This window comes from Lepidothrix coronata, unplaced genomic scaffold, assembly GCF_001604755.1.
Source record: "Lepidothrix coronata isolate B3197 unplaced genomic scaffold, Lepidothrix_coronata-1.0 Scaffold40, whole genome shotgun sequence".
In the NCBI taxonomy this organism is placed as follows: domain Eukaryota; kingdom Metazoa; phylum Chordata; class Aves; order Passeriformes; family Pipridae; genus Lepidothrix; species Lepidothrix coronata.
The window spans coordinates 2339900-2356769 of record NW_016690220.1 but is presented as its reverse complement, the minus strand read 5'-3'; the positions used below and the strand labels follow the sequence as shown (position 1 = coordinate 2356769).

The 16870-nt window shown below is 37.6% G+C and overlaps 1 protein-coding gene across 1 annotated transcript in view; it reads right to left on the bottom strand.

The window, feature by feature from the left end:
* LOC108496486 (dynein heavy chain 5, axonemal-like) overlaps positions 1-16870 on the bottom strand; it is a 147086-nt gene that overhangs the window by 91951 nt on the left and 38265 nt on the right. The window contains exons 33-39 of the mRNA XM_017813239.1: positions 16638-16766; positions 16022-16237; positions 14223-14369; positions 12432-12604; positions 9431-9609; positions 6309-6496; positions 4889-5083 (exon numbers count right to left, since the gene is read on the bottom strand). Coding sequence (XP_017668728.1) covers positions 4889-5083; positions 6309-6496; positions 9431-9609; positions 12432-12604; positions 14223-14369; positions 16022-16237; positions 16638-16766 — 1227 coding nt within the window. The remainder of the gene's footprint in view (positions 1-4888; positions 5084-6308; positions 6497-9430; positions 9610-12431; positions 12605-14222; positions 14370-16021; positions 16238-16637; positions 16767-16870) is intronic.

Genomic DNA, 16870 nt, shown 5'->3' with positions numbered 1-16870 from the left:
TAGATGACCATCATTAACATACTGGATGAGTCCACCAAAGTGAGTGGAAAAGAGACAATGGTCAAAATTTTCAAAGGGGGAAATTGCAATGGTTTGCATTATTAAGATTCCTTATACAGAAAAGGTACCCAGAGAGACTGAATATCTTCATCCTTGGAGATATTCAAAACTCAGCAAGTGCCTTAGCAACCTGCTCTAGATTGACCCATTCTGGGCTAGAACTTGGACAATGTGACCTCTGGAGGTCCCTTCCAACTTACTCTAGTCTATGTCCCTATAAAAGTGAGGACTGTGTTAAATTTGAAGAAATACTTTCATATCTATTAGAAAATTTAAAATAAGCTGAAATGACTTTTAAAGACAGGTTTTTCTGGTGCATTCCCACTGACCTACATGATGAGTGGTTCCAACTGACTATCTATTTACCTTAATCAGTCTGCTAGGTTTACAACTGCTTTGCCTTTCAGGAATGGCACAGAACAGCTAGAATTTACTGGCAAATGTAGATTATGAGTTATTTCCTTGATTAATCTTTTAACAGCAGGGAAAAGATTGCACTTGAGCAAAATGCAGTGGTATAGGCAACGCCCTTGTAAGGAAGAATTAAAAAATGGGAAAATAAAAATGTCAGTACTAGAGATTTTTAGAGTACTTGCTCCATGGGGAAAAGAAAAAAATAGGGATATCAGTGGTTTTCTCCATATGGAAGCACCTTAAACAGATGATCCTCAAAAAGGGATTACTGCCTCATTTGCTTTTAAGCTTTGTTAGGTTTTTCTCTTCAGTTTCTATGATTTTCCCTAAGCTGGGTGAGGATTTGTGGAAGAAGGCAGTAGGTAAGAAGTCCTGTAACAAAGAAAAATAATTCAGCTTTGGGGGCTCTGTCAGAATAACTCTTTTCACAGGCTTGTGGACACCTTGGGCTTCCTACATTTGCTAAGGACTATTCTTTTATTTTACTGTTTATTGTTTTTCTTTACTGAAGGAGATGAGTCAATCAGGGTGCCTTTGGCTACTTGTGAGTCAGAGTTTCTCTTTCTACAGTCTGCATTTGTGTGTGTAAAATATCTGGAGGACTTTATGTATTGCTTCTGGCAAATTCCTTTTAGATTTTCTGGGAGCTAAGTTCAGCTGGTGAATGGTTGTTTATTTTATTTTCTTCTGTTGATATATTGCATTTGCTGAAAACAGGCAATATTCTACCATTTCCTATTGCATTGGTTCTTTATGTGACCCAGATCTTTACAGTCAACTGCCTGGATACCGAGTATTACTTAACTTCAAATTTCAAATTCACCATTAAAATTAAATAAATAAGTTCCACTAGGAAACACAGACCAATATGAGTCATAGAATCATAGAATGGTTTGGGTTGGACATGACCTTAAAGATCATCTTGTTCAAACACCTCCTGCTATGGGCAGAGAACCTTCCACTAGACCAGGTTACTCAGAGCCCTCCAATCTGGCCTTGAACACTTCCAGGGATGGGGAATCCAGAACCTCACCGACCAAACTGTTCCAGTGCCACACTACCCTTATAGTAAAGAATTTTTTCATAGTATCTAATTGAATAAGCCTCCAAAAAAGACTGTCTGTACTTTATAATTTTAGTTTTCTGGCTAGATGGAAGTGATTTGTATCCCACTGTACTCTTAGAAACATTTCCAGTTCATGAGACTCCCGTATTTAATCTGACGAACTCATTAGATCTCTCTCTATATATAATCACATATTGCATCAGATGTATTTCCCAGCCTACAACAAACTTTATGAGGAACTTTAGCAAGTGTTTCAGATTATTCCATTACTACCACAACTATGAATGATGAGGGTGGGAGATAACACACATTCAAGTGAGCAAGTGATTGACTCAACTCAGAAGCAAAAGGTCCAATCTGTAGTGGGCAAGAGAGACATCAAGAATGACAAAATAGGCTGGAAATTGGTTCAGCTCAAGTGTATTTGTGCAGATAAGAAAGGGCAAAGAGAACAGCGTCATGGCAGAAGCTCACAGCAGAAGCAGGTTCCAATTTGAAGTGCCTGTTCACTATGGCATGCAGCATGAAAACAAAACAGGAAAAATTAGAGCTCTGTGTGCAGTTACAGGGCTACAGTCTAACTGGGAAATGTGGTGGGATAGCTGCAATGGATGGATACAGGCTCTTTAGGAAGGACAAGCCAGTAGGGCTGGATAGACAGTTGCGCTTCAAAGTGAAAGAGTGTGGGAATGCTTTCCCTTAGGATGCTAATGAGCCAGTTGAAAGCATTTATGTTAGAATTAGAGGGCTGAACAACATCGTGGCAGATGTCTGCTGCAAACGTCCTGATGAGGACAAAGCTGATGAATCTTTTTTCCAACAACTGGAGTTAAGCCTCATCTTTGCAAGCCTTGATCCTCACTAGGGCTTGACACACCCCAGTATCTGCTGGAAGGGCAACACAGCAGGGCAGAGGCATTCCAGGAGATTTCAACAGTATCTCCAATAAAATCCTCACAGAGAAAATGGTGACTAGACAAGATGATCAGACACTTCAACGGCTTGACCAAAGAGGCTGTGCAGTTTCTATCCTTGGAGATATTCAAAGCTCATCTAGGCAAAGTGCTGAGCTACATGCTCTCTTTGACTTCACTTTCAGCAGAAATATAGGACTTGTTGACCTTCAGAGGTCTCTTCTAAATTCAGTTTTTCTCTGATTTTATAATTGTATATAATGGATTTATACAAGAGCAGGACTGCCCATAGGCAGGAGGACATAGGAGCATACTACCACAGGTTTGCAGAAGGTTGTGCTTCCTGGCTCATATTACTGAGTATGGAATGATCCAGGATATGATGCATGAGGCAAACTGCTAGAAGTAAAGATCAGAATAGCAGGCTTCTCTGATGGATACTGTACAAATGTGAAATGGTCCTGAAGAAATGATAAATACAGATGGAAAACTATTCCCTGCAGACATAAATTCCACACCGTGGAATTTAAGTTATCACAGGGATATAAGCATAAGATGCAAATATATAATTGTGATGTAGCTGGGTGTAAGCGTTGTGCCCATGTGCACACCCAGAGCACTTGGTCATTGCTTTTCATTAATGTCAAGGAACTCCCTTGCTAGCATCAGCACAACATATGAGGCAAAGGACTGACCTGAGACAAAGTGATTGAGCTACATGTCTTCACAACAAAGCATTTGACTAATTGGTACAGGAGTTTTCCAGATGAGAATTTCACAGTTTCATAGAGTCCTCCAGGCAGTTCCTACAATCCCTAGGCCAACTGATAAGCCTTTCTTACATGCTTCAGGATATTAATTAACATGATGAGTGGAGAGTCTTGCTATCTCAGAGGCTCAAGGGCAGTTTCTGATGCAGAAATGACCAAACTGCACAAAGAAACTCATTATGCAGATGCAGCAATGGTTGTGCATAAAGCATTGTACACTGTTAAGATATTTAAAATAAGTTTTGTACACCGCTAAGTTTCTTTTAGGTGTGAGCATTAAATTTTTAAGTAATCTGTCCAGGAATGAACCACTTCTAACACCTGTGACAGCAGAAAATGAGCAAAGCACTTTTCCAGAGGCAGAAGGCCAAATTTCTGATGCCTGCTTACATGTTTTTTTCACATTGAATGAAAGAATCATGTCCAGGTCAAAAAAAACACCACACAAATTGAGGCAATAAGAAAACTTAGTCCTACAGAGGCCAGGCCTGAGAAAAAAATAGAGATGCATATTCAATAGTCTGGAAACAAGGTGTGTTTCTGACTGCTAAAACTGTGCATACACAAATTTTCCACAGATTCCACTTCAGAGAGAGCTCTGACAAATGCAGTCTCGTAACTATAAAACACAGGCAGATGACAGGCCTGAGAGAGTAGGTTGGACAGTAACAAATGATGCCTGATCAATATAGGGTGATTCAGATTGCCTCTAATATGAAGGCTAAAGGAGATACTCTGGGCAATATTACAGGGAAGCCAGCAGCAAATATGACCTGTCAAAAGCCAGTCCACAACATAAAGCTGGTGAGTAAAACTCTCTCAGAAAAATAAATCTGAGAGAAAGGAAAATTGAAATCCAGTTTGGTTATGTATATATTGAGAGTGAACTTACAGAAGTGTGAAGAAAGGAAGAGAAAATCCAAATCTGTACTGCTTTTGTTTTAACTCTGATGAACTAAATACGATGCATCATTACCTTATTCTGTTGTAGTCCAAGATTCTACATGGAAATTGATATAGTGACTAATAAATATATGGTATAGAACTGAAATCAAATAATGGGTGGATTATGTGGACAATATAGTCAATATGCCCAGGTTCCTCAGGACCCAAACAAAGCAGGCGTTTGAGCCACAATGTATGTACCATTCATACGACTTCTCATTGAGAACCTCTAGTGGACAGCCAGCACAGGGCATTCAAAAGGCAAGAACTATTTTTGTTTCTACTTAAATACACCATACCAAACAGAACAGCACTTTTCTGTTTCTAGTAGCATTAGGCAAGACAGTGCCTTGCAGGTGTTCTTCACTTATTTACAATTCTTACACCACCTCTTCAACAGATCTAGCCTTCATAAGTGGAGACACTGAAAAATGTGTCCTCCACAAAGTTCAGCAGAACAATGGACACCGTTCCTCATAACTTCTCCAGTAACTGCACTCTGTTTAAGAATCACAAATCAAACTTCCTTTAGTACTCAAATTACTGTGAAAAATAAAAATAACATGATCATTTCAGACTCTGTTCCTGGAACTTGAAACTGAAAACCCTAAAAAATGAATAGGCTCACGAGTGTAAAAATAATCATATACTCTATGAAAGTATATTATCTACATATCCTTCCAGTGACAGTTTACAGTTGGAAAAAATATTTATTTTACCTGTTTAGATAACTGCTCTTCACAGAGTTTGTAGAGTGTATAGAATTTTTGACTAAGGACTTGGTTGTCTCGGAAACCAGCGCTTGCCAGCTTGACTCGCATAATAATGCTACGGTCTGGCACCATCATAGCAACTGTGCGAAACTGAATCTTCAGATTTTCAGGAAGTTCCTGTCGTCCTGCGTAGCCGGGGTTCTAAAATATGCAGTATATAAACCAAAACATCATATAATGAAAGTGGAATAGGAAGGTTTATCTTCTCTGATAATTATTTGGCAAACACAGAAGCACATGTGAGATTACAAATGGTAACTTGAGCATGTCACAATTACACATCACTACACAGTTGCCTCAATACTGCAGTTCATAAAGTATGAGGAATCACATGTTCTTTGCAGATGTCCAAGGCACACAGATATAGACAGACAAACTCTTACAGATCTTGAGTTATTTTAAATGGTTACTTCCTCAGGGTCTTGATAGTGTTCCAGCGCTGGAAGTTACTGTCTCTCAGTGAGAGTTCCCAGACCATTTCAGTGTAAAGTCAGTCAAGCAGTGCAAGCCATTGCTGAATATAATTTAAACTAATGGATCTGACCTCTCACTGAAGATGTCTAAGTCATTCATGTGACTACTGCATGGCTCAGTTGTGACAACAGTAGTCACTAGCTGTGCAGTGATAACTTCTTAAACCCTTCCAGTTCTTTACAAACTGTCTTCACACTGGCCTTTGTATGCCACTAATTTGCCCTCTTTTTCATTACAGTGATTACTGTAATTACAGTGATAACATTGACTCCTTTTCAAAGGTAGTACACCCTAATATAAAGACAAATGCTTCTATTTTGAGTTGTGGGTATGTAGGTAGTTAAGGAGAGGGAGATACAAAGATGTTTTTAAGGTATTCTTATACTTTCCTGCAGCTTTGCCTCCTGTACTGCTAGAAGCAGTCCACAGGAACCAAACATACATCTTCAGGAGGCCAGTGAACCAGAGGGAGGGTGGTTTTCTTCATGCTGTCTTGTAGGACTGTGGTCAAAAGCTCTTCACAAGTGGTAAAATACTGACCAGACCAACTACAGTAGTCCTTGCAGTGATCATTTACTTCTGGTTTACTTTGACAGACTTTGACTAAAAATATCAGAGGGTTGAGTTTAATCTCAATCTGTCAAATATGCAACTAAAAAAGCCCTTAAAATATATAGTTAATGATAATTGCATACCTCAAGTCCTAACTTCCAGTTTAAAAATAGGGGCAAGAGAAAATAATATCTTTATTATTTTACCAAATTATTGTTCAAATTGCATTCACTATTTTCTAAAAGACAGTCCCAATGATTTCAACAGGGAAATTTCAATAGGAAATGAAATAGGAAAGATTTTTCACAATGATGGCATTTACATATATTTACAGACATACCATAGTCAGAAATATACCAAATTCTCTGTCCATGTCAACAACATCACCATCAGTGAAAGTGAACTGAGGTTTCTTTTTTTTCTTACACTGAAGTACAATATATATCTGTTGAGCAGCTACTGATAAAACTGGAAGATCAATGCGGTTAAATTCATCAAAGCAACCCCATGCACCTGACTGAGCTAAACCTAAAAAAAGAAAAAAGGAAAATATTTTGTTAAAATATCAGATCAAACAAGAGTAATTTATATTTAAAATAGAGCATGTTCTATACAGCTTAATGTAACATGAGAAGAACAGAGAACATGAACACAGAGTAAAATGAGAAGTAAAAACTCAAAATAAATTTGGCTGAGCATTAATGACACACAGAAAAAGAATCACTGCTTAAAAGAAATATAAGCAAACTTCTTTACAAAGAATTCTACACTTCTATAGCAACCATAAGGCAGAAAGTGTTCAATAATATAGCACCTAGCAGTATAAACATGCATACAGCATGGAAACTCATCTATGCAGGGGGGGAAATTGTCAAAGATGAGCTTGAGAGATACCTACCTAAATGAAAAGCACAAAATCAAATCAAAATCACTACATTTCTGACAGAAGCATTGTAGTATTTTATAGCAGTTCATAGGTAAAAAAATTGTTGGAGATTAGCATCCTGCTGTTCAAGAGAGAAGAATCTGATGTCACACTTAGAACTGTTATTTGGAACTGGCCATGGAGTTCTAGACAGACAGTATTACACATAAACATCATGAAATGAATGGTTTTTGGGAAAGTCAAGTACTCCTTCTGTGTCATATTAGTAGTATTGAAATAGGACAGTCTACAGTGGCAGCTTTCCAGAGCAGTAGTGGGAAAGCTATGTAACCCTCTGCTGTTCCACATCCATTTCACAAAGATCAAAGTAATTCTATAGACAGTTACCAAATTTAAAACATGAAACATCCAATCCTACTGTCTTTAAAAATAAATGTAGAATGTTCCTTGACTTCACTGATGCAGCAGCAAGTCCTTTAGCTGATGTTCTCCCTCTTGTATGTGGAATATCAGGACCTTGGATGCAACAGGAGGCCTTAATTGCCCTGACTAGCCTTACCTGGGGCTTCTACCCACACTCTGTTCTACAGTCCAGGAGTTCCATTTCAGCTCAGGTATGTCTGAACTGTGTTGTGTGTAGGGCTGTGCACAGTCCTATCTTCTCTTATGCTGAACTTCTGACTGAGCTTCCTGGAGGACCCCAGAACACCACAGTTTTACTTCCAGTCCTGCCTACTGCTGTTTCTGATTGAACTTCCTAGATGGATCCTGGATCCACCTGGTTATTTCACCTTGTCTGATGGTCAGTGGACAGCTGATGGAATAAGCTGTCAACAACCTGCCCTGTTTAGGCACTGTGGGACTGTGCCCTGGTGAGTGAAGTCCCTGCCCCTGCCTGTATGGTGGTCACCCTGGCTTGTCTTCCCTCATGGAGATGCCCCATTCTTGCTGCTTCCTGATAAAAAATTATTGCAGAGATTTTTCAAAAGCAGTTGTCCCCTTTTGTTACATGTGTCATATGACTCCTAAGACTCATTCTAAAAAGAAACCCAAAAAAGTGGTTTTTTTCTATTTTATTTATTAAGCATAAATATCTACTCTTTGGGATGCAACAAGGAAAAGCTCTAAAACTGAACATTTTTTAACTAGGAAACTTATTGTCTCTTACACTTATTGTCTGTATCTTAAAGGGTTTTGAAATCAATTTCTCAATAGAATGGTGAGGTTCAGTTCTAACTGAATAATTTTTCTTTGGGAAAGGGAAAAATTCACTTGTTCTGTAATGCCATCTGCTGCATGGAGTTAGGAAACCTGACTCTCAGGCAAGACCTCAGTCTGAAATGCGAAAGGATAAATTACCAAAGTGGTCAGGATAAGAAGGCAGAAACAAAGCAAGAATACAGAGCCTTGATATTTGAATTGACACAAGCCACAGACAGTTTTTAACAGAAAGAAGTGAAATCACCAAGGAGTCAGGAGAAAAGGTGGTAACAAAGAGATACAGACATTCTCACAGAAGGAACAGAGAGGAAGATGACAACAGCTTGGTGAGATTGAAGACAAACAAAGTCTGATAAACCCCCTATGGACTGAGGACTTGAGGTACAGCAGAGACCCAGTATATTACTTCATTTGGTGTTATGAGCATATTCATACTTAGTCAGACAGCAAGCAGGTCCCAGCCCTCTTCTGTTTATTATCAATAAGTAAAATGAACCCTTGACACTAAAGGTCCTCACACATGACAAAAGACGTGCAACTAGAAGTTGACCCGAAGCTCTGAGGGTTACAAGAGGTCCTTTGAGAAACTTGTGACTTTGACTGAAGTTATTCACACGCACAGTTAGTTCAGCTTCTAGCTTAGAAATATTCTTCTGTTTAAAAAATTTTGGTCAGCTTTGCTGGTTTCTTAATTAAAACTAAAAATTGTCTCCAGGCTATATTTTAGCCTTCAGGAGATATCACAACAGTGAAAATTACGGTTATGAGAACCTGTGTTCCACCACTCACAGAAAATGGTGGTGTTCTGTGATCTACCTGTCCATTTAAACAATAGTAGATATGTAAAAGAAAGTTATCAGACTTTGACCACTATCTCATTTTCCTGGTTTCAAAAAAGTTCTAGAGTTTGAAATAAGACACTGCACCACTCTGCATATTTCCCTATCTTGCACAACATCATTGAGCTTCATATATGATTGTCTTGTTTGACACAAAAATGGCAAAGGAGGGATAAATATCCTCCCCCCTTGGAATGAGTGTGATAGAGGCATTAAAAAAGACCCCAAACAGTAGAAATTATTAAAATGCAAAAGGAAAAGAAGATATAGATAGGAAACACCCTTAAATAATATTAAAAAAACCAAACCAAACCAAAACAAAAAAACCCTGGAAAACATGCAGGAAGAAAAATGGGAAAAAACCCAAGGAGAAATAATCAAATATCAGGTAAAGTTGATGAGTGCCTGGAAACAAGAGGAAACAGAGATGAAAATATCCTATTAATCGTTGTTAATTCACTACTGAAAAGACAAAAACTTATAACTCTAAAATGAACAAACCAGATATTTTCTTACCTTTATAGATACGACCAAGTCCTCTATAGTCCATTTGGTCTGAACAATTGAAAACAACAACATACTTTCCCAGGCATTTGCCCATGTCTTTAGTCGTCTCTGTTTTCCCCGTCCCTGCAGGTCCTGCTGGTGCACCACCCATACTCATGCCCAGGGCCTGTGCCAGAGTGATGTAACACCTAAAGACAGAACAAAGAGACCTATGAATCTTTTTCTACTATCAATTACTTAAAGTCTATTAATGCAACCACAATAGTTGTATTATACAGAGCTAGGGAAAGGTGCAGAAAAGGCTGTGCTTCCATGTGGTAAGTCCTCAGTTGCTGCCTTTGGGCAGTGAATCTGAGTTACCAGGTACCAACTTCAATCCACCTGCAGAAAAGCATCCATCCAGCACAGTGATGACTGCAACAGCCCAGGAAATCCACAGGCCAATTCTAAATGCTGAATACTGAAATACTGTAGTATTGTGATTTAGTCACAGTATCATATGCCCTCCTTCCATGACTCAGCCTCACTCTGAAGCACCCAGACCCACTGGATTTCTACCTTCTTCCCCATCCTCCTACTGTCTCCCCAGAGCACATAGGATAGGCTCTCTGATCTGGCAATAGGAAGGCACAGAGGCTGGAAGCAGCCACTGTTCCTGACATTTCTCTACCAGCATGCCAAACCACAGCAGGCCTGCCAGTCACATGAAGTCTTTGAGTTCCAGGAGGGTAACGCAGAAGAGGGAAGACTGGAGGAATCCATGAGCCCTAGGATGATCTTATGCTTCAGCCTCCATCCTGGGCTGAGATCCTCAGGTTTAAGTCTCAGCCTCCCCAGATGGTATGGAGGCTACTGAAGGGTGTAGGAAGAATGTTGTTCTAACCTACTATGCTCCAAAATTACAGTAAACCCATTTTAACACTGAAACTCAATAGCTTTATGATACGTGTGGGGAAATAAAATGGGCACTGAAAGAAACCCAAATGATACCACCTAGCACCACTTCATAGGAAACAACAGAGTACTCACTCTAGTCTAATAGCAGTAAGAATGCTTTGTCACCTTATTACTCAGTGTTCAGTTAGCAGGTGGTCAGTTAATTCATAAAAAGTACCAGTCCTAACAATTCTGCTACTGAAAATGAGGTAAGGACAAATTGTACACATAGTACAAGCCCTATATAGAACTTTCATTCAATTTTTGGTGTCTGACATGATGTTTCGGAGCATTTAATTTCAGTGCCATTATCTTAATGCAATGTACTACCAACAGTGTGCATTTATCATGCGCTTCGGGAATCTCTCTGTACATGAAATAATTAGCCAAACAGCACTTGACTCCAAGCTGATTAATGGAAAGCAAAGATACAATTAGCTGAAAATTTTCAGCTTATACAACACCCTATAGCAATACTAAAAATACTAAAATGGAAAAATCCCATAAGCAGAATAAAAGCTGTTCTTATGCAACATTGCTTAGGTACATAAGTTTCCCATGCTAACACTAGAAAACATCTCTGCTTCAAGTACCCTTTCAACATGCGACAGTGGATAGCCTCCAATCCCTGCAGATTTGTTTGGCTCTTCTAGGTTTGTCCAAAGACAGATACACCTGTTCTTTTTTGTTGTTATTATTATTAAAAGGCTCATTTTCTTCAATCATGTCACCCTGTGCTAGTTTTAAATCTCATGTGACACAGCACCTTGTAGAATTCCTGATTTGGAAAAGACCCACAAGGATCTTTGAGTCCAATTTCTGGCTCTGCAAAGAACAAGCCCAAAAACCACACCACGTGTCTGGGAGCATTGTCCAAACACCTTTTTAACTTCGGCAGTCTTGGTGCCGTGACCACTTCCCTGGTTGCAATTTAATTCTGTGAATAAATTTTGAATTACAACATTTTCTTGATACCGGCTGTCCTGATAGGCAAAAATATTGTCAGCGTGTTAGTGCTGCCATATCCCCTAATCCATTGCATGTTTAGTGCTGCAAACTGACCTCTAATCTAACACAGGAACAGTAGGATGCATAACATACAGTTTGGCTGATGTGTGTTATATATTAAAAGCCAAGTATCCAAGTACAGGGTTTTGACTTTCTTAACAGCTCATGGGGAATAGAATAATTTTGGTTCAGAAATTGGCAAAAATCTGAATTTTCACTAGTAGATAAAATCTAGTAGCACAGAGAGTGCAAAGACAGTTCCAACATTAATTCAAGATGGGGCTTTGAGCAACCTGGTCTAGTGGAAAGTGTCCCAGGCCATGGCAAGGAGGTTGGAATTAGATGATCTTTAACGTCCCTTCCAGTCCAAACCATTCTATGACTCCATAAATTACTGAATATGTACAGTTTTTGACATTCTTATCCATACCTAAAAGAACAAGCTCTGGCATAGCAAACACCCCTGCCCAGCCGAAGCACTAACCAACTACTTGAGGAAAATAGGCACCTAATGGAGTTTGAACTATGCTGTATAACTAACATTTCAGCAATAAAAAACTCTCCTTATGTTTGCCTTCAGAGCTTTTTCTGTGTTTGTAGTCCTGTAATTCTCTATAGGCCTTGTTTAAAACCATACTGACACTAGTTATTCAATGCTATGTCCTGAGTTACTGCTTTTTCCTCCAGGGTGACTTCAAATGAATCACTTGCCATAATAACAAATTCTCATGCAACTACTACCTTATTGAAAGCAGCAATATATTGGTTTTTAGATCCACTCTGTTTAGGCTGGTGAAGTGTATGGAGTTCAGGTATATTTATCTTGAGCACAAATAAGTTTTTCAATGCCTATCACACCTCATATAGCTCAAGCAAACACTCAAAGAGAAGTCAACCCGCTTTCGACAGCTGAATATATGAGTACTGGCCTCTGCTGTTCACCAGCAATATTGCAGCATTGTAGTGCAACCTAATTAATTCTGATACACACAAAAGTTCAGGGTATTAAGTCAAAGGAATTAAATCGTAGCTCCAATACTATGTACTGCATTCTTTTTATAACTACCTGTCAGTTAAGGGAGTTATTACAAGCCTGTCTGTACACCCCAGGTATTCATTGCAGTAGGTGAACTCTACATCAGTGATTTTGATAATGCATTTATCCAAGTCCTCAAGAAAATAAAATCGAGACTGTTTTTGCCATTCAAAATCAGATGGAGATTTAATGTTCATATGGACCTATAATGGAAAAGAAAAATCATTAATACAGAAATAAACTGTAAAAAAAAAAATCTTAAATTCCATACAGGAAAAAAAAAGCCTACTTCGTACAAATTCCTGACCTGAAAGAACCAGCACGGAATCTGTCAGGAGTCAAGACATGAGAACAGTCTTTTCAAACCTGTCTACGACATGCTCTAAACCTCCTGACCACTTTGATTTTACTCTGTATTGTGCACACAGATTATGAATTGTGTCTTACAGAGATATTGAAGAACAGTGATGGAAAACTTCTTAAAAACTGAAGTAACAATACTGGTTACACTGTATGGTATCTGTGCCATTACTCACAGAAATATTAAATTGTGGACAACATTTGAATTCGTTGTATACATATGTATTCATTGCAGACCTGTCTATGTGCTTTATTTGGGATGTATTTTTTAGTATGTACTTGTCACACACATATTTAAATTTGTGGTATATTAATAAACCTTGATTCATTATTTTTGACACTTGATCTCAAAATCACCAGCCTTTTACAGGCTGTGTAATCGTAGTTATTGGCCTTGCAAACACAGTGTAATGTGAAGAGGAGGTTCTGGAATTTCAGTCACTTCCTTGTACTTTATTTCGACCACAAAAGGATATGTTTAGCAGAGAACAGAATGTTTTGAGATAGAAGGATAATATTACTTTACCAATTAAGAACCCTTTCCCTAGTTTTGGACTTGCGCCTGACTTTTTATTTCACATACAGGCCCTATAAATTTAACCAGTTTTGTGTGATTTAATTTTATTATAATATGACATTGAATTAATTTATAATGAAATGTTCAATTAAGAAGATAATGATGAAAATAAATTCAAAACTACAGGCAGAGTATAAAATCCCATGCCTATTTTAGGAGCCAGCAGTTTTCTTTCTAGCTCTTAGTATTTTTCTTTATTATATTCTATCTTTTTTTACACATGCACTTAATTTTTATCTTCCTAACATATGCATAAATTAAGCAATCCAGTATTGAATTATTGGGCTTTGCATCATGCAAGCTTTTTAAAAATTATTCTACTTCCATTTTTATAATTATACTTTTATTTATTCAATATACTTATCTAAAGAAAGCCTGATGTTACCCAGTTATTAAAAAATTTAAAATATCTCTTCTGTTTATTTTTGCTACCCTTTTCAAATATATGGAGCCTCACTGCTTTTACCTTTGAATAACTATTACCTTAAATCAATACATAGGTCAGCCTGGAAATTACATGATTGATAGCAGTAGTAAATGGACTTTCTTTTATGCTGATATTTCAATCAAATTACGCATTAAATCTTCAAGGTGAGAGAATAGTTCAATTTTAAAAGTTAAATTCTTTTGCTCACAGTGAATTTGTGCATGACGGGTATAAACAATCATTTTAAAAATTGAAGTCTGAACTTACTAACATACCTATATATAATTCACCCTTATCTCTGCATGACATCAATGAAATCAAACTAAATCTGATATGCTTTATCACAGAACTAATGTTAGAGCTACACGAAGGGAAGAGATTGCAAGATTTGTTTTACATTTTTTGATATGTGCAAAACCTTCTACAGAAAGTTCCTTAAAGGTTTTCTAAAACTTACCAAATCATCAAAGATATCCTTCTGGTGCACATGAATGGTAATTAAAGTTTCATATTTTGTGCGCTCCATTCTTGTCAGATTGTGTGTTGTCATGTCAATCAAATCATTTAAAAGTTCCAAAAACTTCTGATTCGTTGTGTGCATTACCTTTTCCATACAGCAAGAATATACATATTAATATAAACACCATTTGTTCTTCCAACGTTTAGAATAAAAAATAAACAAACATTTGCAAACATATGTGACCTTTGTATTCTGCTTTGTATTTTTTATGCTTGGAATCCTAAATTTGGATTTGTAGTTTGCCCTCCATGCATGCATTCTTACCCAGTAGAGTACAATAAGGTTATATCTAGGTGAATAGGGCACATTATAAGATTTTATTCCAAGACAATTGCTCCTTTTACTATACATTCAGCTGACTGCATCCCGGCATATATTCAGAACCATCAGTCTCTGGTTTTGGGTTTTATATATTAGCCCAAGCAGTATCTACTCTAGGGGGAATAGGAACCTGGAGATCTGTCACATCCTCTAAGCAGAGGAGGGGGAAAATGTAGTGTAATTTTACATGCCAATGCTAAAATAATGATTTATTTTGTGGTACCAGATAGGTTACAAAATTCCACAAAATATAATCCTGGTTTACGTAAACAGCATCAGCCTCTGTCAGTGATGCTCCTGGAACACAATAAATTATAAAGCACTAAGGTGAAAAGCACTAAGCTGCTCTCAGAAAGAGCAGCTCATTTATACTCCTCTTTCAAATCTGCGAGAGAACAATCACACTAGCTTTCTGTAAATATATGCACAGCCTAAAATTCACACTGTTTGCTTAGAAAAAAATGCTAAAACCACGGTTAAAACTAACAGAGAATTAAATTACCTCCCTGCCCCCCAAACACACACACAGAGTTCAGGCCCCCCCCCCAAAAAAAAACCCAAAACAAAAGCTGTTTTCTAGTTAATGCAAAAGAATCTTGGCATCTAGTTAGTCTATGAACTGGAGTGTTCTATATCCATTTTAAAACCAGATCTATATTCTTTTAAAACTTTGTAGAATGCAGAAAGTGTAGCACTACATGATCTTCTCCATAGTCTAGATACTTTGATGCTTTCATTCAGTATCAAAGTACAGCACAGGACCATTGCCCTGCACTTACTTTTATGGCAAGATGGTGTTATTAGTTCTTTGTTCAATCTCACTTTATATTCTTGATTAATGGTAATACGCAACTCTCTAATCCACACCTTCTCCTCCCCCTTTCATAGATTCATTGTTACTAATAACACCTTGGTTGTTAACAGCATCTTCTCCACGTGTTTGGGATTAAACAAACACCTCCTCAAATGGTTGTTATTCTTTCCCCCTCCCTAAAAATGAGCTCATCCACCGAAGAATCTAATATATTTGGTTAGAGTCAGCCAATGCCCACAAAGCACAGTTATTTCATTGAAGTTTGGGAGCTCTTATTTCTTTCCTAATTTGATTTTGGGAAAGTAATAGGACAAGATGCCCCATATTCCCAAACTGAGAAACTGTCCCTTCCCAAGCTGACTGCAGTAACAGAAAAATCACACGATTAGGAACAATTCTAAAGCACATGCTGAGGGATAATGAGGAGGTGTGACTTCTTAACACATTCTATATCATTCCGTTTTCCTGTTAGCTTCTTTTTTATTCTGGTTAATTAACTAGTACTTTATGCTTTTTCCTACATGTTAATTTTAACTTTTCACAATATCCACTGTTACAAACAATGCTTTTAATAAATCCCCAAAGATTCATTAAATATTACCTTTTTGTCAGTTTTGGTACTGTTCAGTGCCTTCTCTGCATCTCTGGTCCAGATCATTTGAATTCCCAGAAGTCCTATTTGTGCGGGAAACATTGCCTGAAAGTCATACAGCTTAAATTCTGAATCGTTAATGACCACTGATGCCTGTCTAATGATGGTGTGGATGGTTTTCCTAATCCCATTCAGCAGCTGACCTAGCCAGAATTCCACATTGCCCTGAAATAAACAAGAAAGTACTTTTAAAGAACTAGTTTATGAATAATTCACAAGGAGCAAAAGCTCTACGTGACTTTTATCCCCGTTCTTCATACTCCCATTTCCCTCTTTGTTATTCTCGAATCTTTAAAAGATTCCTTTCCTCCTTCTGCTCCACTGCCCTTCTAGACATATGTGATGGATTTGACACTTTGCAGCAGTACTGCTGAGAAAACAGGTAAAGCAATCGTTACAAAATGACACAAATGTCCTGTCCTTTCTAGTCTTTGCTCTTGATGTTCACATTGGAAGGTTTTCGTTCAGCTAGTCAAATAATAGCATGATGTGATACTGTTGGTCTCTAAAACATAAATCTACTTTAAATCAAGTCATTAAAAACTTCAATATATATTTTCATTACCTGAGCTAAAACTGGTTCAATAATATTGACCCGTTCTCCTTCTTGAGATTCAAACAATAAAATCTGGTCGTAGTTTTTTTCATGAAATCCCACTCTGTTAACATTGTCAAACAAACTTAATAAATGTGCCTACAATAGAATCAGAAAAAAAAAAAACCACCTGAATAAATTGATCAGATATGGCATTCTTACTTTGTGTTTAAATTCTGTATTAGAAGATTCTGTAAATCTTT